The following is a 21,263-nucleotide window of genomic DNA, read 5'->3' on the forward strand; positions in this document are numbered from 1 at the left end:
TGAGAGTCTGGTCTGCCTGAAGGAATGTGGGAGACAGGAGCATACATGAAGAACCAATGAACGTGTGATGGACAGAGAAAAACAGCCAATAGTAAAAAAAAAAAGGATGAGATGTAAAGACAGGATAGACCTGGGAAAGAAGTTGGAGGAAGAGAGGACGAAGGGGAGAGACAGAGAGGTTTTTTCCTCAGTCTCGTTTTCTATAAGAGGAATTGGAGGAGATAAGGCTAAAAGGACTGTCAGTCAGCAGAACAATCCTCCCACTGTCCTCTCCTCCTCCTTCTCTCTTCTTCTCTCTCTCCGGTTTCCACAGATTCCTGCTTAGATAGAGTATCCATGGGGACAGTGTGCTGACATCACCTGCTACATCTCCCCAAGTCCCACACTATCTCAGTCCTGGCCAGTAGGGTGGGCATGGCCTCACCAGCTAAACTGTCTGCTAGGAATAGAAAAGCAATTTGAATATGAAAACATTATTTGATAAGTGAAGTACATTTACATTTTTGCATTTAGCAAAATTTACCAAAGGGGTTAGTTACAAAAAGTGTTTAAATGATCTTAAACATTGCAGCTGTGACAGTGAACTGGACATGTAGCCAGATGTTGTCACTAATATACGAGTCATATACACAAATATATGGTGATATTCTTTGATCATTTGACTGAAAATGTAGTTAGCGTGGTTTACTAGAAAAGATGCACAATAAGTCCAGTACTTACACCATTTACATTTAGTCATTTAGCAGACGCTCTTATCCAGAGCGACTTACAGTAAGTACAGGGACATTCCCCCGAGGCAAGTAGGGTGAAGTGCCTTGCCCAAGAACACAACATCATTTTTGGCACGGCGGGGAATCGCTCCGGCAACCTTCTGATTACTAGCCCGACTCCCTCACCGCTCAGCCATCTGACCCCCAGCATGCTTTCAGCTAGCTAGACTAGTGACTGTAGATCTCACTCTGCAGCATCTTCATGACTGGATGGGAGAAACAACACTTAACATGGTGCGTCCTTAAGCACACACACACACAGGCGCACACACACACACACACAGGCGCACACACACACACAGGCACACACACAGAGACACACACACAGAGACACACAGCCAGAGAATACTTTCAGAATTAATTTGCTTTATTTTGCCTCTCTTACATTATTCAATTGGAAACTTAGAGTAACTTCTCTCATTCCAGCTGGCAAGGAAAACACAGCCTGGCCAGAGTCTTGCCAAAAGAAAATGTAATTCAACTTAGACATAAAAATGGAATCACATGAGAGCAGTGGAGGGACGTGTCCAAACCCAACCCAGGGAACAGTGACCTTTCACCCCCAGCTGGAGAGCACGATGAGGAAGGAGAGCACTAAACTCAGCGGGTGTTACATTAGTGGAAATGGATGATTACTTTGGCAACCCATTCTGATGTGGTCACGCCAGTGAAGGCACAGTTGAAATAAAGAAATGAAGAGAGAGAGAGACAAAAATAACTAGAGAGAGAGAGAGAGAGAGAGAGAGAGAGAGAGAGAGAGAGAGAGAGAGAGAGAGAGAGAGAGAGAGAGAGAGAGAGAGAGAGAGAGAGAGAGAGAGAGAGAGAGAGAGAGAGAGAGAGAGAGAGAGAGAGAGAGAGAGAGAGAGAGAGAGAGAGAGAGAGAGAGAGGGAAATATCGGACAGGGTGGAAGGAAAGAGCAGGTCAGGATCAAAGATATAGAACAGAACTGTATCGAAAGTCAGGATATTCTCTGGAAATTTACCATATTCGAAATTTGACTCAATTTCTAAGTTTGACAAAAATGTAGTGTGTAAAAAATATTGTTGCTATGACCTCAACTATAACTGGGCTCTCAAAGAAACAACATCTCTGTGCTTAGGCATCTCAGCACGACACAGAACATTCAAACTATAGCTCCATGTCTTTCTGATTGGGAGATGTGTTCATACAGTCATCCCCCTTCTCTCTTACCCAGCACTGTGTAAAGTGGTTTCATCCTATGGCCCTGTGCTCTATAGATCAGGACTGGACCATTTTCTTATGGGGGTCAAAGACATATCTTTTGAAAGTGAGATGGATGCTGATAGGTTGAGAGTCTGTCTTTGGCTCCTCCTCTTTGACCGGCTCCCCTTTTGCCCCGCCCCTTTCCTTTCTTCTTAGAGGAAGAAGACAGGAGTTGTTTGGTCTCTGGGCTTAAACCCTCTGAGGACAGGACAGAGACACACAGAGGAAGAACATTAGATGGACTAGAAATGAAGATGAATCATTGAGCTATTATATTATAATATTTTTCTTGTAGCATCCTATGCAATCTTTCAATAAATCTGTCTCGTAGAGCCGGCCCCCTTCCTCACTGTTGGCCAGTGCTATACATCATGAGTACCAGCTCTAAGTTTATTGTGCTGAGATCTGACAGCAGACAGTACTCTTCTCCTCTGGGCCTCTGGGGGGGGGGGGGATGAGTAAGGGAGATGGAGCCTGTTTGGCCTGACGACCCGTAACTGAATCACTGCCCTCATGATCCTGCTACTGATAGCCCCAGTCTAGCCTCATGGTTCTAGTAAGCTGTCACGGTCTTGTCCTGACACTTAGGTCCAGTCTCCTGTCCCTTCACCCTGTCGCTGGATCACCGCCACCCTCTCCTAATCTGCTTTCACGCTCCACAACCTGGTCCACTTTCTCAGTTCTATGGGAGGATCCGGGTCGCTGGGTGCTGTGCTGTGCGTAGGTGGATGTGTTGCTGTCTTGGTGTCTCTGACGTTTCCAGTGCACTGGTGTCAGTCTGTCTTCAGGCACTTAGAATCATGCCACAGATACCTCTAGCCCTGCCAACATATCATTCCTCCTGTGTGCGTGTTTGTTTGTTTGCTTGTGGTCACGTTCACATGGAGGTGAGAAATCTTTCCTGCACAACCTGCCATATTGTCTAACCTCACCTACCAGCGTCACATCATGGCGCCAGCCAGCTGGTTATTATGGTTATGCACTCTGAGGGTTGTTATGGTTACTGGACAGAAAGAAAGCCTTGACTGATATCTCTGATCTGCTTGTCTTACCCCATTATTCTTTAACACACACACACACACACACACACAAACACACACACAGAAGCAGAGTCTACACTGCTTATCTTAACTATGGGCGTTTACCCTTTCATTAAAAACCTGATGAACACGGCTGATGTACAGTGCAATAGAACTGTCAGCTTTTGTAGCATGATGTTTGTTTGAAGAAAAGAACCGTCCACGTGGCACAGAATGTAAAAATGTACTCAAGAATAAAGTATAGAATTCTATAGCATTCTCTCCTTTTTCTTGGCCCTATTCCTCCTTCTATCAGCTCAGACACAGGCCGGTGCCAGGCAGCTGGCCCTCAGGGCTGTGGGGATGAGTCTGAGGTCAGGGGTGGGGGGGGGGGGTTGTGTAAGGGGGCTGAGGTTGAAGAGGGCTTTTATTTTAAGCCCTAAATACTCTCTCTCCTTCTTTCTCTCTATCTTTGGTTATGTGCCCTGAAGGAGAATGAGAGGAGTGACAGAGAGAGAGACAGAGAGGGAGAGACAGAGAGAGAGAGAGAGAGAGAGAGAGAGAGAGAGAGAGAGAGAGAGAGAGAGAGAGAGAGAGAGAGAGAGAGAGAGAGAGAGAGAAAGAGAGAGAGAGAGGGATAGATGGATGGAAAAAGTGAGAGAGGTGTAGAAGAAGAGATAAAGAAAAGACAAAGTTTGGGTGTATGAACAGACAGTTTAGGTCTATGTGGGACTGTTTCAGTCGGGCTGACAGGATGACTTCAGTACGTGTTAGGAGGATGTAGGTATGGTTCTCTTTCTAAATGTTTTTGTTTTCTCTTCCTGCCCGGTGTGGATCCGAGGGTCGGGCTGACAGAAGGTAAAACAAACAAAGAGCAGACTTCCCCCGGAACCTAGGCAACCCCCAGAGGAATTCTGGGAATGCTGCTTTGGATCCTGAGCCCACCAGCCTTACCACATCCTCACTCAATGACCACAGAGCCTCAAAAACCCAGGAAGAGAGGGGCAGGAAGAAAGAAAAAAGAAAAGAAAAAAAAAGAGGGAGAAATATAGCAAAATAGCACAAAACTAAAGAAGAGAAGACAGGTCCACAGCCACCTTCACCCCTCCTTACCTGGTACCCGGATCTTAAACTTTCCACTCTGTCCAAAGCCACCCTCGATGACCCCGGCCTCACCCGTTGACAGCTTGACCTTTAACCCCACAAACATCTGCAGGTTGGTCTCCTTCTTGAACAGGTTTCGACCAATCACAGTGTAGTCATCAGTCACCTGACCAGGGAAACATAAGTGGTTGACTTGGTTGCAGATGATAAGTAAAACAGAACATACAAACAGATAATATAAGGAGCATGTCATATTATTAAACAATAGGCCTTGCAGGCAGTGCAATCTTCATTCAGCACAGTGGGGTCAACGTGTGTTTCTTTTTTATCTTACCGGTAATAGTTTATTACTTATTACAGCCTCTGATCTACCAGATCTCACATTCGTTCTGACTCTGTCGCCAAGATACAAGGAGGAAGAAGAGCAGCTCCCAGCCTGCATCACCTCCATCACCCCTGGGCCAACCCAGGCCCAGCCTGGTCCCTGCATCACCTCCATCACCCCTGGGCCAACCCAGGCCCAGCCTGGTCCCTGCATCACCTCCATCACCCCTGGGCCAACCCAGGCCCAGCCTGGTCCCTGCATCACCTCCATCACCCCTGGGCCAACCCAGGCCCAGCCTGGTCCCTGCATCACCTCCATCACCCCTGGGCCAACCCAGGCCCAGCCTGGTCCCTGCATCACCTCCATCACCCCTGGGCCAACCCAGGCCCAGCCTGGTCCCTGCATCACCTCCATCACCCCTGGGCCAACCCAGGCCCAGCCTGGTCCCTGCATCACCTCCATCACCCCTGGGCCAACCCAGGCCCAGCCTGGTCCCTGCATCACCTCCATCACCCCTGGGCCAACCCAGAACCAGCCTGGTCCCTGCATCACCTCCATCACCCCTGGGCCAACCCGACTAGAGCCCTGAAGTCTGTCTGTCTTTCCGTTTCATTCGTCTCCTTGCATTTTTGTTTCGTTTGTTTGTATTTGTAATAATCTTTCCATCACAGAGACTCTCACTGATCTGATAATGGGAGGGCACCAATCTGTCTGCCTCTCTCTCTCTCTATCTCTATCTAGCTCTCTCTATGCTTGTTCCTTTTCTTTTTCAAACCCTCCCTCCCTCTCTCTCTCGTACTATTTCTATGACATTCTGTTCCAACTCCACTGATGCACGACTGCTGATAAACTACAGGCACAAGTTCCTACACATGTTAGACACATCATAGAAGAGTCACATCATAGAAATGGCTGGTATGTGGGAGAAGGAACCAGGACCTCCTGGTTCTGGGCTGGGTTAAATAGTCAAGGTTTGGTCAAATCTATGTATTATAGATTACAGTATAGTGAGACCAGTTCTAGACAAGTGTTCTACATCCAGGTTAAGCCGAGGAGTGTTGTGCTGCATTCCTGCATCGTTGTAGGTTGTGAACGTGGTGGTACCTACATGACCCCAGTCTGACCTCACACGCAGCGCAAGGTCAACATCAGGGTCAAGAACTCAGGCTGTATGAGACCAGCAACACTTCACGAGTAACCCTTGACCTGTACAACCCTGCTGTGATCCCTGTCAGAGGAAGAGTGGGACTCTAGCTTAGACTAAACAACGGAGTTAAAACACAAAAAAGCAAGAGCAAGAGAGAGAATGAGTGTACAGAGAACAGGGTGGAGGACAGGGTGGAGGACAGGGTGGAGGACAGGGTGGGGGAATGCGGAGGGCCATGTGGGTATTCCTGTGCCACTCAGGTGTGTCTAAACAGCGCCAGCAGCTGACAGCCAGACGGGAGCTCTGGCGTCAGGAGGCCGCATGCGTGTCACAGCACACAGCACACGCTAAGGCCTTGCATACCGCCCCCACACACAGTCTGGCCTGTGTGCGTGTGTGTGTGTGTGTACAAAAGGAGCTCAGTCCCAGCAACATGCTTCATTGCCACTGCGATGAGAAACATCCAAACAAGAAGAACCACAGACAATGAAAAAGTGTGTGTGTGTGTGGGGTGAAAGAGAGGGCAGAGGTGTGACACAATCACAGGATCGAGGGCAAGATGTGGGGAATGACACAGTATCAGACCACTTACTGTACAAGCTAAACAACAAACTAAAATTCAGTTTAGACTCCAATAGAGTGTGATTCGACTACAATAGTTGAATTCACTTGTATTGGACGTGGATGTCTGTGTGTTCCTCAGACTCACCCTCTCCACCTGGCCCTCCTTCTGCTTGGTCTTGTAGATGCGCAGGCGGGGCAGCGTGGTCTCAGCATAGCCTTTCTCCTCAAAGCCCTCCAACAGTCTCCCCTGGAAGGCCAGTCGACATGCGTTGGCATGGATGTCTGTGTCCAGCTTAGAACCAATGACCAAGCAGAGAGACGGGCATGTGACCGGACGCTCAAACTCCAGCAGGGCCCACTGTTCTGGGTCCGACTTCACCCCTCCCGCCTCCCCCTGGCCAATGATGTATTCTTCCTGGTGGAAGTAATCTCTGTCAAAGGAGAAGGGTGTGTCCATGGCGACAGGCTCCAGCTGAGGGGCGGAGGGCATGGCGGGGGTCTGACCAGGGGGGAGGCCGAAGAAGGTGACCCTGGCCATGACGGTCTCATGGCCCACGGTGATGTGGAACTTGGCCCGGGAAGCGAGGGGGCCTTTGTAGTAGCCGATCTTCCTGACTGAGATGAGGGCAGCGTGGATGGTGTGCAGGGAGCCCGGGGTGCACACCACCCCCCGCTCCAGGAGTTTGGGGTCAAACTGGGTCACACACACCCCCACCCGGTCGCCCTGCATAGCTGCAGACACAGGCTTCCTGAACATTTGGATGGACTTGACTTTCTTCGTCACCTGGAGAGCAGAGTGGAGCACAGAGCAGGGATCATCAAGCCTGGACTCACACATCCACAACTGGGTGATTAGGTATTTCATTAAACTGATCCTTGACAAAGAAAACGCTTCATAATACTTTACACACATGCTATGTTAAGCTACACCATGGAATCATTCAGATGTCAATCCTTAAAATAAAAGACAAGAATTACATCCTTATTGTCATTTATGGAAGTGGATGAATTCTGTAGTGCCGTTATTTACAAAACCTTCCATAAAAACCCAGCATCACAAAGCCATGACATCAGTTCAGCCTAATGCTGCCACCAAGTGGCTGCTAGTCTAATTACTGCGTGTTGGTACAAAGCTCCCATGCCTTAATAAGAGTGTATATATTTACAGTGACCTGGGCTGCAAGTATTATGACTGACTGACTACACCTGTTGTCAATTAGCCAACTCCTGTACTGCCAAACCACCCATTACCCCCACCCTTTCATCCCATTTCCTCCATTCCTCCACCCCAGTTCCTCTAGCCTGCCTTTGTAAGCATACACAGACACATACTCCAGTCCTGCATAACCATCCATCCTCCTTCTCCTCCTCCTCCTCTCTTTCTCTATCCATCCATCCATTTCCAGTCAACTTTTGATTTTCCAACCCATTTTCTTCCAATACTAAGAATCCATCATGGCGCAAATGTGACCCTCTAAACTGCTACTCTCTATCCTCAGTGCTTCTCAACATACTGGCCGGCAGGATCACAATTCCTTGGTAAGAGTAGTCGAGAATCATTGATCTGTAGGCATGCGTGGCATTGTGAGAGCCTTATCTGAGGCTGTACCTTGAGCGCTGGGATCTCCACAGTGTCATTGACAGCCAGCGCCCCCTGCAGGATGGTTCCAGTCAGAACCGTGCCCTGACCTCGGATGGAGAAACAGTGGTCCACAGCCATGAGCAGGGCCCCCTCTGGGTCTCTGTGAGGGAGGTATGTCTGGCTCTTCAGCAACTAGGACACGCACGCACGTGCACACACACAAACGAGCGCACACACACAGCAACAACAAGAAAAGTAAAAACTGCTGTCATAACATTGTAAGGTCACTGTGGGCATATGTGTGATTCTAACACACACACAGGCCAGTCCTAACCAGAACCATATCTAGTGTTGAGTCTATCCTGTGGCTTCATAAATCCTGTCTGACAATGTGTCTCTTGTTTTTTCTGTATTTGTCAGTAGGACCCCCTGATGTGGTATACTTCTATGCCGCCATAAAGTAAAACTAGCCTTCCTCTGTCTTGTCTGAATAACACATTGTTGCTCGCGAAACACATCTATCAGCTATTCTTACCTCCTTATCATGGGTTTTTCTATATCTTTAGACAGAGCAAAGAGAATAATAATCCAGGAGTATTTTGGGGCCCCTCCTTGGGTCCTTACCTCTATGAGCTCAGGGATACCCTGGGGCTCATCTGTGTCCGCCGCCTCAGGACCTCCAGGCCTTGCTGCCACAGCAATTACTGGACAGTCTTTGAAACTGCTCGACAGGGAAAGTGTTGGAATTAGCCTACAGTGTGTATGTACAAAGTGTATCCAATGTGTATAGTTATCTGTTTCTGTGTGTGTGCGTGTGCGCACCTTGTGTTCTCCAAGGTCTTGTGAAGTCTCTTGGTCATCTTTTCGATGGCGCCCTGTCTCTTGTTGGGGGGCAGAAGGTCAGTCTTGTTGAGGATGACCACCATTCTAGGGCAGGTCAGCTCGCCAACAAGCAGACACTCTGCTGTCTGAGTCTGGACCCCCTTCACCACATCCACCACCAGCATCATCAGGTCAATAATCTGGGCCCCTTAAAACAAGAATACAAAATCAGACACCACAAAGACGCCCCATCACTATCCTATAACCGGCTTTAGAACCCAAGAAGAACTGTCAAAGCGAAACAGGATTTTTGTGCATCCCAAGTAGGCTGAACTTTTCTTGGAGGTTACACTGTATGTCAGAACCGTGTAGATTCTAGACCAATGGCCAAAAACAGAAAACAGATAGACAACCAAGAATAACAGGAGAAAAAGTTCAAGCAATGGTGGGAGGTTTCCAAATGGAGCGAGCGAGCGAGAGAGAGAACTGACCTAGAGGGCTGAAACCAGAGCCCGGGCTCACTTGGTTGTCTTTCCTCTCCCTCTTTTCTTTCCCTGACTTTGGCAGTCTTTCTTTCCTGTGCTCCCCTCTTTTCAGTCCCTCTCTTTGGCTCTTTCTCTTTCCTGTGTTCTCCCCACTTGGGACAAGAGAGGAAGTTTATTAAAAACGGACTCCCCACACCATCCTTCCACACTAATCTACAGCATGTGCCATCCACTCTGGTTTCTCCCTATAGCAACAACTGTCGAGTTGACAATAACCCTTTTACTGTACAATGCATATTGTTGGTGCGTATGTGAAGTCCTTCCTACCCCCAGCCACAGGATACTCTGTCAGTCAGTTCCTGACTGTCAGTCAGACAACTGAATCTAAAGAAAACTGCTAAGTGGATCACACACATACAGCAACCAAAGAAAATAAGCATTTCTGAGATGCATTTGTTTCTGCAGCTTTAGATACTAAAAGTTAGAGAAAACCATATGGGGAGTGAGGAGGAGCATGACACTGGCATGACAGATGACAAGAACATGTCAGCAGGGCTCTGTGATCAAATATCCGTAATACAGTCTATTCATATGTATAGCATGAATAAGTAATATATAAACTCATAGCATCTGTCCTTTCAGTGAAACAGGCACTTGTGGTAAGTGGGGTGTGTAGAAGACTGATCCTGTAGTAAGGAGTCTCCCCCTGCTGGATGGGCTTGGCACTGAACAATACTGTGTTGCTTTTCTCATTTGAAGATAAAACCACATGCAGTGCAGAAACAACGACCTATACCACCCATCTGACACTGTAGATAAATTAAAGCCAACAATAGGATGAACTGTAACAGTGCACTTGGCTGTCAGATACATTGTCCTTCTATGTATTGAATCACAGACTAGTGGCATCATGCAGAAAGGATAAGAACATTTTCTCCAGGAACTTTTACCATGAACCATGGTACCATGTACGTCATATCTTACCTCCAATGATGGTGCGAATTAAAGACGCATGTCCAGGACAGTCCACTAAGGTAAACTGTAAGCTTTCATAGGCGCTTTCCCGTAAATGGTCCGGGAGGTCCACAGTAAAAGAGGAGAATCCGAGGTCCAAAGTGATGCCCCTCTCTCGGGACTGCGGGTTTTTATCAAAGGCAGCCGTTGATGCTGTGCTACTGAGCGACCTGGCAAGTGAGGTCTTGCCGCTGTCAACATGTCCAAGAACCCCAACATTGAAATTCAGCGTTTTGGTGGTTTTGCAACAAGTGACGTCTGTCATTCTGCTGTCGCAATTTTGGCTTGACTGTCTACCTGATCCTTGAACCCTAAACTATTAGTCACTGACACAATGGCTAGACTAGCTTTCTTTTCGTAATGCCTAAATTACATACAACTGCTGAAATAGCTTTCCAAAATTGGTTCACTGAAATTGTATCTTAGTTTGAAGACCTTTTGGTTCTGTTGATTGTATGGAGGAACTTTCCTCCTGTCAACTGTTCTCCCTCACGACCGAGTATCAGTAAAAATGGTCCTCTAGCTTTACCCGGAACAGTAGTTCCATCTTATCAGTGCCACAAACACAGGTTTAAATAAAACAAAAAAGTTGTAGGAATGCAAATAGAATAGTAAATAAAACTTGAAATAGTTCAAAAGGGTTAAGTGATGAGCATACAATATTCATATAAACACCAGATAATACATACTTCGGACATTTTTACATTTATATTTACTTAGGAACATATGTAGCTCTTTATTAAATTGACCAGTTTCCTTACCGTCAAAGATACGTGAACACGTACGGAAATAGAGTAAAAGAGGCGGTTTTATCGTCACAAAATGACTTCGTTTCTAGCCAATGGTTTTATGAACCGGGTATAAACTGGCCAATAGTTGATACTATAACCAAAAGTAAGGCGGTACTTCCTATGAGTGCCTTCGTTTTCGTTACTCACATGGCAACACATTTCGACAAACAAGGCACATGACGACAAACAAGTTTTGAGTTTCAGCGCAGATTCCAACGGTGGAGAACAATTGAGTACAATATATTTATCTCTACTGCTTTCTGTTGATAGACATTCAGAAAAGTCATGAAAATCGAGGAGGTAAAAAGCACCACGAAAACTCAGCGCATTGCGTCTCACAGTCATGTGAAGGGACTCGGATTAGACGAGGCCGGCAATGCTAAGCAGAGTGCGTCAGGTCTTGTGGGACAGGAGACTGCGAGAGAGGTAAAGTTACTGTAGCTAGCTCTAGCCATGGGAATTTAGGAACTACTAATCAGTTAAACGTTTGCTATAATCTAGTTCAGTGGTCTTCAACCCTGGTCCTCAGGTCCCACGGTCCTGCATGTTTTTTCCCTGTTCCAGCACACCGATTCAAATTAATGGCTCGTTATTAAGCTCTGCAGAAGCCATGCAAACTAATGTTTTTTTCCCCCCCAACAACAAATAATTTCCCTGTTATAGGCTAATCTGCAATTGAGCATGTGCAGTTTCCAACTTCGAAAATTACTGGAATTTTACAACCCTAGTTGTAGTCCTTTATCCCTATACATATGTGCCTTAATTCATTTCAGTTTGTGCCACTAGAGCTGTTACAAACGTCAACAGTTATTCAAAGTTATTCCTTAGCTTCATATGGTCAACTATTCTATGCAGTTCTTGCTTACTGTAGAAGCGGTAATTATAATATAATCACTTTGCCACCAGGCTTGCGGTATTATTGTGGAACTGATCCGCTCAAAGAAGATGGCAGGCAGGGCAGTGTTGCTCGCTGGGCCACCTGGAACAGGAAAGGTACTGCACAAGATCAGATTGTTCATTGCTCACAATGTCCCTCATTTGTTCCCTGATTCTCACATGCATTTTATTTTAACGTGACCTTCTCCCCCAATACTTCACCCCACTCTCTCCATTGCAGACAGCAATGGCCTTGGCCATGGCACAGGAGCTGGGTAACAAGGTGCCTTTCTGCCCCATGGTTGGAAGTGAGGTTTACTCTTCTGAGATCAAGAAAACGGAGGTGCTGATGGAGAACTTCAGGAGAGCGATAGGTGAGACACTGTTCAGGAAAGTGATAGGTGAGACACTGCTCAGGAGAGCGATAGGTGAGACACTACTCAGGAAAGTGATAGGTGAGACACTGCTCAGGAAAGTGATAGGTGAGACACTGCTCAGGAGAGCGATAGGTGAGACACTGCTCAGGAGAGCGATTGGTGAGACACCTCAGGAAAGTGATAGGTGAGACACTGCTCAGGAGAGCGATAGGTGAGACACTGCTCGGGAGAGCGATAGGTGAGACACTGCTCGGGAGAGCGATAGGTGAGACACTGCTCAGGAAAGCGATAGGTGAGACACTGTTCTCACACACAAGGAACATGGGCTGCATGGAGATCATTCAAATTGCAATATTTTAATGTGGGATGCACCAAAATGAGTTATTGGCCGAAACCGAACATAATGAAGCAAAAACTGAAGAAAAAAAAATGTAAGCTGGAAAAGGAGATTTGTGTGTCATTGCTGACACTGGGAAGGAAGGCTTGAGTGGGGGAGAAGGAGTTTGTCTGGATGTTGACGTTACCTGTCATAGGGTAGGAAATGGAGCTTGGGTTGACAGGGTCGGTCATCAACACTCTTGCCCCACCCCCAGGAGAGAATAGGTGCGTGTTAGAGGGAGGGAGTGGGGTACATTCTCAGGATGTCAACACGCCGTCTGATAAGAGCAGCCTGAATGACAACCTCCCCCTCTAGAGCATGACTCACCCCCCACCAGACCAGGACCAGGCCTGACACACCACCTGTGGCCCACTCGTACTCAGAGGCAAGAGTATCCCAAACAAGAGCTACCGTGTGGTCATGTTACATAGAGAGAATGCGTATTATAGTCAACTTCTATATGCTATCATGTGTGTGCTATGGCCTCCTGTAGGCCTGCGTATCAAGGAGACCAAGGAGGTATATGAGGGCGAAGTGACGGAGCTGACCCCCTGTGAGACAGAGAACCCAATGGGAGGCTACGGAAAGACCATCAGCCATGTCATCATTGGCCTGAAGACGGGCAAGGGCACGAAGCAACTCAAGGTCAGTCTGGGGCATATACAGTTGTCATCATTAAGTGAGGGTTGAAGCTTAAAATATAGGCGACTGGTTAAACTAATCTTGTCATACAATACCCAGTTTAGCTCAGTATCAGTAGTATTTTTCTACAGTAGTTTTGCATCAAGATTTTGTATAGTATTGTGCATACATTGTACATTTGTATAATGTATTGTGGTAATATCATTTTGTGACCCAATGTATGGAGATACATATGATATCCTGAGGTCCTTGCCAATAACCCAGCCCTAATGGTGTTCTGTAGCTGGATCCCAGTATCTATGAGAGCCTCCAGAAGGAGCGAGTGGAGGTGGGAGATGTCATCTACATAGAGGCCAACAGCGGAGCTGTCAAGGTACCCCTGCACCACTGTCAAACGCACACACGCATTCAAGTATGCAACTATGTACGTCTTTGTGATACACACAGACACACACACACTGACATAGAAAAATTGCTTAGGAACTTGAGTTGCATTATGTGGGCATAGGCATATGGACTGTGTACTCTTCCAGTTCCAGTACACTTTTCAGATAACGAGTTCTTTGTCCTGTGCCTGTCCTTCTCAGTCCTTCGTACCAGCTCTGTTTCATCTCCATCAGCCCTCCGTGACGGCTGTGTTTCATCTTTCTACTGTACGCTCCCTCATTCCTGCAGCCCTCCACAGCGCGTCCCTATTCCACCTTTATCTTTCAATCTCTCCCCCCTCCCTTCAATTCCTCTGTTCCAGCACAGGGCCTCGTGGCCTGTGTTGACCGTGTGTCGAGGGCTGCTTTAATCAGTGCAGGTGGGCTTAGGGGGCAGTGGGGCTACATTTGTTGCTGTTGACAGCCCCCTTAAGGAGCCCCCTTCACACATGCTTTCATCCCTCTGCCCCTTGCCCTCTCCTCCTACTTCAGCTGGCACAGACTGTACTAACACACCTGCTCTCCCTCCCTCCCCCTTCCCTTTTTTTTCTTTTTTTTGTCCCATTCCAAGGTTATCAGACCGCCATCATTTTTCCTGACAGGATGGCAGTTGACATCTCTGTGCTCTTTTTAACCCTTTCCTCCCTCTTGTGTGATTGCAGAGACAAGGTCGTTGTGACACCTTCGCGACCGAGTTTGACCTTGAGGCAGAGGAGTATGTACCGCTGCCCAAAGGCGATGTACACAAGAAGAAAGAGATCATTCAAGATGTTACTTTACATGACCTGGACATTGCAAACGCTCGACCCCAGGTACACATCCACTGGCATGCCTCGACCTCACCTGTGCTTCTAATGCAAACATTGATTTTTCTATAGTTTCATACACACATATAGTTATTTAAATTGTTTCCTCAGGGAGGCCAGGACATCTTGTCCATGATGGGACAACTGATGAAGCCCAAGAAGACAGAAATCACAGGTAAAGGCCTTTTTTAAGAACGACCTCTGTCTAATATCACACCACAGGACTCTGCCACGTAACTACACTTGGCTTCCTGACCTGATCCCTGGCGCCTGATTGGCTCTCTCCTCCCAGATAAGCTCCGTACTGAGATCAACAAAGTGGTGAACCGGTACATTGACCAGGGGGTGGCTGAGCTGGTCCCTGGGGTGCTGTTTGTAGACGAGGTCCACATGCTTGACATCGAGTGTTTCACTTACCTCCACCGAGCTCTCGAGAGCACCATCGCCCCCATTGTAGTCTTTGCATCCAACAGGGGCAACTGCCTCATAAGGTATGTGTGTTGTCATAGAGACGCATCATTGAGTCATTGTATTTGGCTGTATTTGACCATCTCTTTTCTGCTTGGTGTTCAGGGGGACAGAAGACATCAGCTCTCCTCATGGGATTCCTCTGGACCTGTTGGACAGAGTTATGATCATCCGTACCATGCTTTACACCCTGCAAGAGATGAAGCAGGTGTGTGTGTGTGTGTGTGTGTGTGTCACATTGCTGGGTTTAGTGTCAGCATATTATTTGGACATATCACTTAGATTTCTTTTCCTGTAGATCATCAAGATCCGTGCTCAAACTGAGGGAATTAATATCAGCGATGAAGCACTCAGCCACTTGGCAGAGATCGGCAACAAGACCACCCTCAGGTATATCTGATGCAGACCTACATGTTACCTGTGTGTGTATCCTGTGTGTGCATGCATGTCGCACAGCTTTGTGTGCGTACTGACCTCTGACCTCTCATGTCCCAGGTATGCAGTGCAGCTGATGACCCCTGCCAATCTTCTGGGGCGTGTTCAGGGTAAGGAAGGTGTGGAGAGGGAGCAGATTGAGGAGATCAATGAGCTCTTCTATGATGCCAAGTCCTCTGCAAAGATCCTCCAGGACCAGCAGCATAAATATATGAAATGACCTGTGGAATCTCTTCAGTGGCATGTTTTCACTGCTCACTAGTTGTGACATTTATTTAAAATGAATAGCCTTCCCTTTGATACCCATTATTTCCATATGATTTTGTTTTGTTCTCCCTTTCATTGGTGTAAAATGCCAGTTGGTAAGTTCTCCCAGCTGTGCCTTGTTGACATAAATTGTTCAATATTGGGATATAATTTGACACATCCAAGATATTACATGTGGGCTGCCATAAAACACATTGTTAAACTTCACTTTGTATTAGCTACTTAGACTTGCATTACTGTCAAGGGATTAAACTGCGAAATGTTGGTGTTATAAATATACTTGTTTTGTGTAACATGAGTAAAGAGAGCATTTTTTACATTTGTAATCTTGAGTATTTGTTATATGTGCATCCAAGAGGTAATAACTGGTTTGTGGAATGTGAGACTCGGATGTCCCTATGACTCATAGCTAGATTAAAGGTTAAAGATGCTTGGTTTATTTGATTTTGCCCTTGATGAGACACAGATGGCAAAGTACACACACCATTCATTCAAGTAGGATCACATATACTCATGTTTTAACAGACAAGTGCTGACTACACTTTTTCACTCAAGTTATAGTACAGAATTATGAGCTCTAAAATATATTTTGTACTGATACCCCAAAAATCTACTTTAAGTATTGTAGTAGAATTGTACTTCCCATCTTTGATGAAACACACTAGAGTCTAGGTCATGGAGTAGAAGAAAGATGACCATGTAACTATCCTAATTTAAAGTCTGTAAAGCAAACAAAAAAAGTTAACCCTTTCATCTGCTTTAGCTGTAGCGGTAATTGACAGTTGAGAGGCGGTTGTCTTTGAAACTATAAAATGTTTTTGTTACATTTGTCAAGTTTGACATTTACAGATAAGGCTAATAAAAAGACAATGCAACATAGCAAGGAAAGGGGATTTTTTCTGTGTAAATACTTGGGAGTAATGTAACTTCCAGCTGCAGGAGATCACGTCATTTTTAAATGACAGAAGAGAATGGAACACCCTGAGAACAAACAGAACCAGAGAAATAGGGGAGGAGCCCCAGACTGAGTCATCCTTTGGGCCTGCAATAGAATTATAGTCCTCTAGAGATTTATAGCCTGGGCGGATTGCTCTAGTTTGTTGGATTGGACTAGGCAGAGCAGCACTAGGAAAGTTAAGATAGGGAAAGACTTTGGACCACAACTTCTACAACAACTTGACAGCCAGCATGTCTCAGGTGAGAATACTACAGTTTGGCAGATGGGAAAAGCATGATATTTTGGTTTGTAGGAAACTATTGGGGCAACACAACATATATTTTGATATTTTACTATGTCTGCTGTGAATTTCAGCCTGACGAGGGAGAGCAGAGCCGACCAGAGGTAAGAGAGGAAGATCTCGTTGAAGCAAAGGATAAGCTAGGTCTCAAAGGGGAGGTGAAGAGCAAGACCTTTGAAGTGATGGAAGAGTGTGGTAAGTACTGAGTCTATGTTCTCAACATGGCATTGAAGTTTAGGGATTAATCTTGTGTAAATGGGTCTCATAATTTTCATTTAGGAAAAGCTCTGCTGACAAATACAGTATTGTATGTATACAATGCTCTACAAAGTGAGACTCATCAAACTGAAGTTTCCATTCCATATACAGAACTCGGGATAGTTGAGAGATGAGGGGGTGATTCTCAGAGCTTTGTCAAACAAAGTGCCCCCCATCTCTCGCCTCCTGCATGATGAATCACTGCTTATACTGTACATAACCAGTGTCTTACATAGCTCTTTTGGTTTCTGCCTGATTTACTGTGTCAGGCTGATGGTTCTTACTGTGTGGGCCGTTCCAGAGCGTGTTGGGAAGGCTGCCCCGTCAGTGTTCAGTGGAGCGAGGTCAGGGGCAGAGACTGCCTTCAACAAACCACCCACTCGACCAATCCGGAAGTAGAAGAAGCCTTCTGGGATCATCTTTAGAATTATCATTTGCCTCTAGGTCTGTACAAACTAGCCACTTGTACTGTTCACCTTGCGACCTGGCTTTATGTGATATAACTGTGATGGTCTAATAAAAAATAAAATGTAATCAGTGTACAGTAGATCTTGATGAACGGCTCCATTGACGAGAAACTAAAAGTTTTTATGTTTTCCTTTTTGAAAAAGACTAACAAGCAGAGACCTTTGCAACAACAACAAAATCTGAAAATTAAAAAATCTACTTATTGGGACCAGGGTGTTTCAGACAAGGGATTCTGACAGCTCATACACACACACCTCAGTTGGCACAATGCTGGTATAGACCAGTTTGACCGTTCCAATAAGATGGCACAATTTGATGGCAGGGCCAAAAACAGGTCTCATATACGGTATGCCTGAATGACAAAACTGAACGCCTCAGGAAAAAAAAAAATTGTGCACCAAACAGTGAAACAATAATAATAATAACAAAAAAAATTGTAAAATGTGTAAAAGCTAAAAACATTTTTCTTTTACTTATATTTAATAGCAACAAGAGCAGTACACAATGATGGAAGCAGGGCTGGAAATCCATTCAAATGTGTACAATTATACATAGGCCTAAATGTTAGAAAACCAAAATATATGGGTATACAGCCATATGAACATATACAAAATGTACTATACAAAGAGCCATCCACAGACCGCTTGGATACTTGGAATGCTTCAAAGAGAAAAGCACGGTTCTTGCTTCCCCCTTTACAGTATTTACTTACACATTTTTAAGGGATGATGGAAGTCTGTTCTGCCTATTACAGGGAAGATTTATGTCTGCTTCTTTCTGTACCTGGGCAGAAGCTGAGTCTGGACAAACTGAACAAGTTGAGTCTCTGTAAGGAGGACAGTGCCAAGCACACCCAGAAGACATCCTGCTCCAACAGCAACATGGACCAGCCTCAGCATCCACCCTCCATCACAGCAGAACGCACCCTAGAACAGGAGACACAGAGAGGACGACAGCAAGAGTGCAGGGAATACAATTGGATCATTCTGAATGTATATGAAACAATGTCAATCAATCAAACGTTTTTACCAACGCGAGGTAACTATTGTCTTTGGCAAATACAAAGACTAGCGCTAGATGAAAGAATATTGGCAGACTTGAGAATGACTGGTCAGTAAAATAAGTCAGCAATGAGGCAAAAGAGAGAAGGACATGTGCAGGTACCTCAGATAGGGTAGTGAGGGCTGCACTGAGAGCCAGAGAGAGCAGCAGGGCTGGGGAGGGCCGGAGGCCACGCAGGGGGGTCCAGGGGCTCTGCTGGAAGTAGCGGTGGATGTAGAGGAGGCTGTGCAGGATACGGAGGCCCATGTTTAAACAGTTGGCCAGGATGAAGCCGATTCCCCCTGCCCACCATGTCAGCATGTAGGACAAGACCAGGAAGGAGACTGACAGAGCTAGCATCACCAGGTTATACCTGTGGGTCAGACAGCCAGTTGGGGTCAGACAGTGTGAGTGATCAGGGTCTCATTCTGTGTAGGAAATCACAGAACCCTATGCATGTCTGTTTATGTTTGTTCTTACCTGTCTACCTCCTCTTGGCTCATGGCAGCAAAGACAAAGCACTCAGTCACTCCATTGATAGCGAGCAGAAGTACATATGAGCTGAAACATCGTAATAGACTGGGCCCTTCAACAACAAAAAAATACATACAAACACTGCCATCAACAACACAAACCACTAGAAACATACATCTTCATAGTGTAACTTCATAAGCATTAGTAAATCACTTCTGTAGCACACATGTATGACGTTGTCATGTCACCTGTTCCACTGCTGAGCAGGGAGCCCCCATAAATGTCCAACGCAAGTTCAGAGTAGGCATATCCAAACACTGTGATGATCAGACCAATCACAAGCACCAACTTCAAAAGAGATTCCAGAACCTGAGCCACGATAGCAACATCCTCCTGCAGACAAATCAGTGAGCAGGATCATATGATCTGATACAAGCTGACCAGGGTCAGGACCAGCACTGCACCATTGAAACATCACAAGTATCCGATTGGCAGTCTCCACCACTCTGACCTGCTTCTGACTCTTCACATCCCGCCCTCGCTCCAGAACTTTGGCAAAAAAGACATAGAAGCTCTCCTCAATGGGCAGGAAGATGAAGCGGGCCACCATGGAGCCCAGGTTGTTGACAATGTCATATATACCCTGATCCCCAAAACTAAGCACGTTCAGGAAGGTCATGACATATCTCTCTCCCTCCGTCAGGATCTGCTTCAGGAAGGACTGCTTAAAGAAGCTCCACGTCAGCCTGGCCAGGGTCCAGTCCACCCACGGCTACAAACACACACAAAAACAGCACAATAGTATGACCAAACAAACATTGGGTAGCTATTTAACGCAAATAAGACCAACACAAAGCAGCCCAAGCAGTAAGATGTTGGATGACATGAACAAAGTGACATTTTTCTTGTGGAAAACATTACCTCTTCATTCACCCTGGAAGGCAGCAGGTCTCCAATGCAGCGAAGGGGGAAGGCCTTCCTTTGGGCTTCACCAGAGCCCCAAAAATGCAGGAAGTAGCCAAAGTAGCACAAGACAAGGGACCCTGTGTACACCAGCTAGGAGTTGACAGGAGATAGATCAGTACAAAATCCACATCCACAACATTCTACTCAACTTCTAGTGTTAGACTACTCTGTACCTGAGCCATAGAGAAGATGTACAGGCCCCACTGAGGGGCAGATACCACCAGAACCACTGTCAGAACACACTTAGCAATCATCGCCAAGCTCTCTGCCACCACCTTCAGTCTGACAAACAAGTGTGCTTGAGCCAGGACCCAGAGCGGTTCAGCCAGCAGCTCCTGCACAGCAGCCAGGGCAAAAAGCCCCACAGCAGGGCTATAGTGTGGAATGGCCTGGGGGTCTGGCACTTCCAGGAGCCATAGCCAAACACACACAAGCAGGGACCCCCACAGAACACCCAAAGGCAACCTGGAAGATTCAAATACAATGGAAAACATGTACACATACCAGTTCAGAGCAAAAATGTTCAACTTTTGATTTTTTTTTTTGGTATACACCTCAGTAGTCCATGGTAACACAAACTCACGTCAGCCATAGCAGGTTGATGACCTGTCTCCAGTTAGGATCTGTTCCAGATCCACTAAGACATGCTTTCCTGAATGCCTCTCTGGACAAGAATACCAGCGTGGAGTACAGCAGTGTTAGCCTACACATACACAAACACACACACATACACACACACATATTATATTTTAGTAAGTTAAGTAATCTCAGAATCACAGCAGCTGTAAGTCTACACATTGTGACATCTTACCTTACATTAACAACACCAATGAGCTCTTTGGAAACAAAACGAAGGGTAAACGCATTCAGCAAGAAGGTGAGCACACGAAACATCACCTGAAACATCATTAGGAAATGTAAGCACAAACACAATACAGATGGGCATACATTGTTTTTAAGACCATTGATAATGCCAGTCAAGACTCAATAGTAGTTTCTGTCACCATATCACCTTGTATCAACTGTCAGACAGAACTAAGTTAAAGTAATTGATTTAGAATGTTAGGTTTACCTGTAGCAATACATTGTATGAAGCAAGAGTGGATGCATCCTTCAACACGTCTTGGGACTTCATTGTCCTGTGTAAAGTCCTGTATGACACAGCTAAGTGGCAAGCTGGTATAAACACCAAGTCATCTCAACAAACCCAGGTTTTACATCGCGGAGTTGAAATCCGACATTTTTACTCATGTCTCTACACACTTACCGCACTTCCGTACACATCGTATACGTAT

General features: G+C 46.0%; 4 protein-coding genes across 4 annotated transcripts; 2 read left to right on the plus strand and 2 right to left on the minus strand.

Moving 5' to 3' along the window:
* Positions 1-1,610: 1,610 nt before the first annotated feature.
* eefsec (eukaryotic elongation factor, selenocysteine-tRNA-specific) lies at positions 1,611-10,585 on the minus strand. The gene is given in 8 exon segments (XM_047026388.1): positions 1,611-2,130; positions 2,132-2,193; positions 4,128-4,284; positions 6,300-6,938; positions 7,764-7,928; positions 8,361-8,457; positions 8,559-8,766; positions 10,028-10,585. Coding segments are annotated over 8 exon segments (1,743 nt in total). The 5' UTR covers positions 10,323-10,585; the 3' UTR covers positions 1,611-2,010.
* A 385-nt stretch (positions 10,586-10,970) lies between these two features.
* Positions 10,971-15,849, plus strand: ruvbl1 (RuvB-like AAA ATPase 1). The gene is made up of 11 exons (XM_047024677.1): positions 10,971-11,274; positions 11,755-11,841; positions 11,966-12,098; positions 12,974-13,125; positions 13,406-13,495; positions 14,210-14,359; positions 14,465-14,528; positions 14,646-14,844; positions 14,927-15,029; positions 15,120-15,211; positions 15,317-15,849. Exons 1-11 carry the CDS (start codon positions 11,134-11,136, stop codon positions 15,474-15,476), a joined length of 1,371 nt encoding a protein of 456 aa, XP_046880633.1. The 5' UTR covers positions 10,971-11,133; the 3' UTR covers positions 15,477-15,849.
* A 545-nt stretch (positions 15,850-16,394) lies between these two features.
* On the plus strand, positions 16,395-17,425 carry mustn1a (musculoskeletal, embryonic nuclear protein 1a). The gene is made up of 3 exons (XM_047024678.1): positions 16,395-16,720; positions 16,836-16,956; positions 17,321-17,425. Exons 1-3 carry the CDS (start codon positions 16,712-16,714, stop codon positions 17,416-17,418), a joined length of 228 nt encoding a protein of 75 aa, XP_046880634.1. The 5' UTR covers positions 16,395-16,711; the 3' UTR covers positions 17,419-17,425.
* Positions 17,426-18,039: 614 nt separating this feature from the next.
* rft1 (RFT1 homolog) lies at positions 18,040-21,259 on the minus strand. The gene is made up of 10 exons (XM_047024676.1): positions 21,041-21,259; positions 20,780-20,865; positions 20,552-20,671; positions 20,142-20,433; positions 19,924-20,058; positions 19,514-19,774; positions 19,251-19,395; positions 19,009-19,114; positions 18,652-18,901; positions 18,040-18,413 (listed from the first exon to the last, which is right to left on the minus strand). Exons 1-10 carry the CDS (start codon positions 21,101-21,103, stop codon positions 18,249-18,251), a joined length of 1,623 nt encoding a protein of 540 aa, XP_046880632.1. The 5' UTR covers positions 21,104-21,259; the 3' UTR covers positions 18,040-18,248.
* Positions 21,260-21,263: the final 4 nt, after the last annotated feature.

Source organism: Hypomesus transpacificus, chromosome 9 (genome assembly GCF_021917145.1).
Source record: "Hypomesus transpacificus isolate Combined female chromosome 9, fHypTra1, whole genome shotgun sequence".
Lineage (NCBI taxonomy): Eukaryota > Metazoa > Chordata > Actinopteri > Osmeriformes > Osmeridae > Hypomesus > Hypomesus transpacificus.

Bases quoted from the DNA above. Each gene is read 5' to 3' on its own strand.
- ruvbl1 (XM_047024677.1), top strand. From the start codon at position 11,134: ATGAAAATCGAGGAGGTAAAAAGCACCACGAAAACTCAGCGCATTGCG. The intron at 15,030-15,119 runs GTGTGTGTGTGT...CTTTTCCTGTAG, and splicing joins CCCTGCAAGAGATGAAGCAG to ATCATCAAGATCCGTGCTCA. The intron at 15,212-15,316 runs GTATATCTGATG...CTCATGTCCCAG, and splicing joins GGCAACAAGACCACCCTCAG to GTATGCAGTGCAGCTGATGA.
- mustn1a (XM_047024678.1), top strand. The intron at 16,957-17,320 runs GTAAGTACTGAG...GGGCCGTTCCAG, and splicing joins TGAAGTGATGGAAGAGTGTG to AGCGTGTTGGGAAGGCTGCC.
- rft1 (XM_047024676.1), bottom strand. From the start codon at position 21,103: ATGAAGTCCCAAGACGTGTTGAAGGATGCATCCACTCTTGCTTCATAC. The intron at 20,059-20,141 runs GTACAGAGTAGT...GTCAACTCCTAG, and splicing joins ACATCTTCTCTATGGCTCAG to CTGGTGTACACAGGGTCCCT. The intron at 18,902-19,008 runs GTAAGAACAAAC...TCTGACCCACAG, and splicing joins AGCCAAGAGGAGGTAGACAG to GTATAACCTGGTGATGCTAG.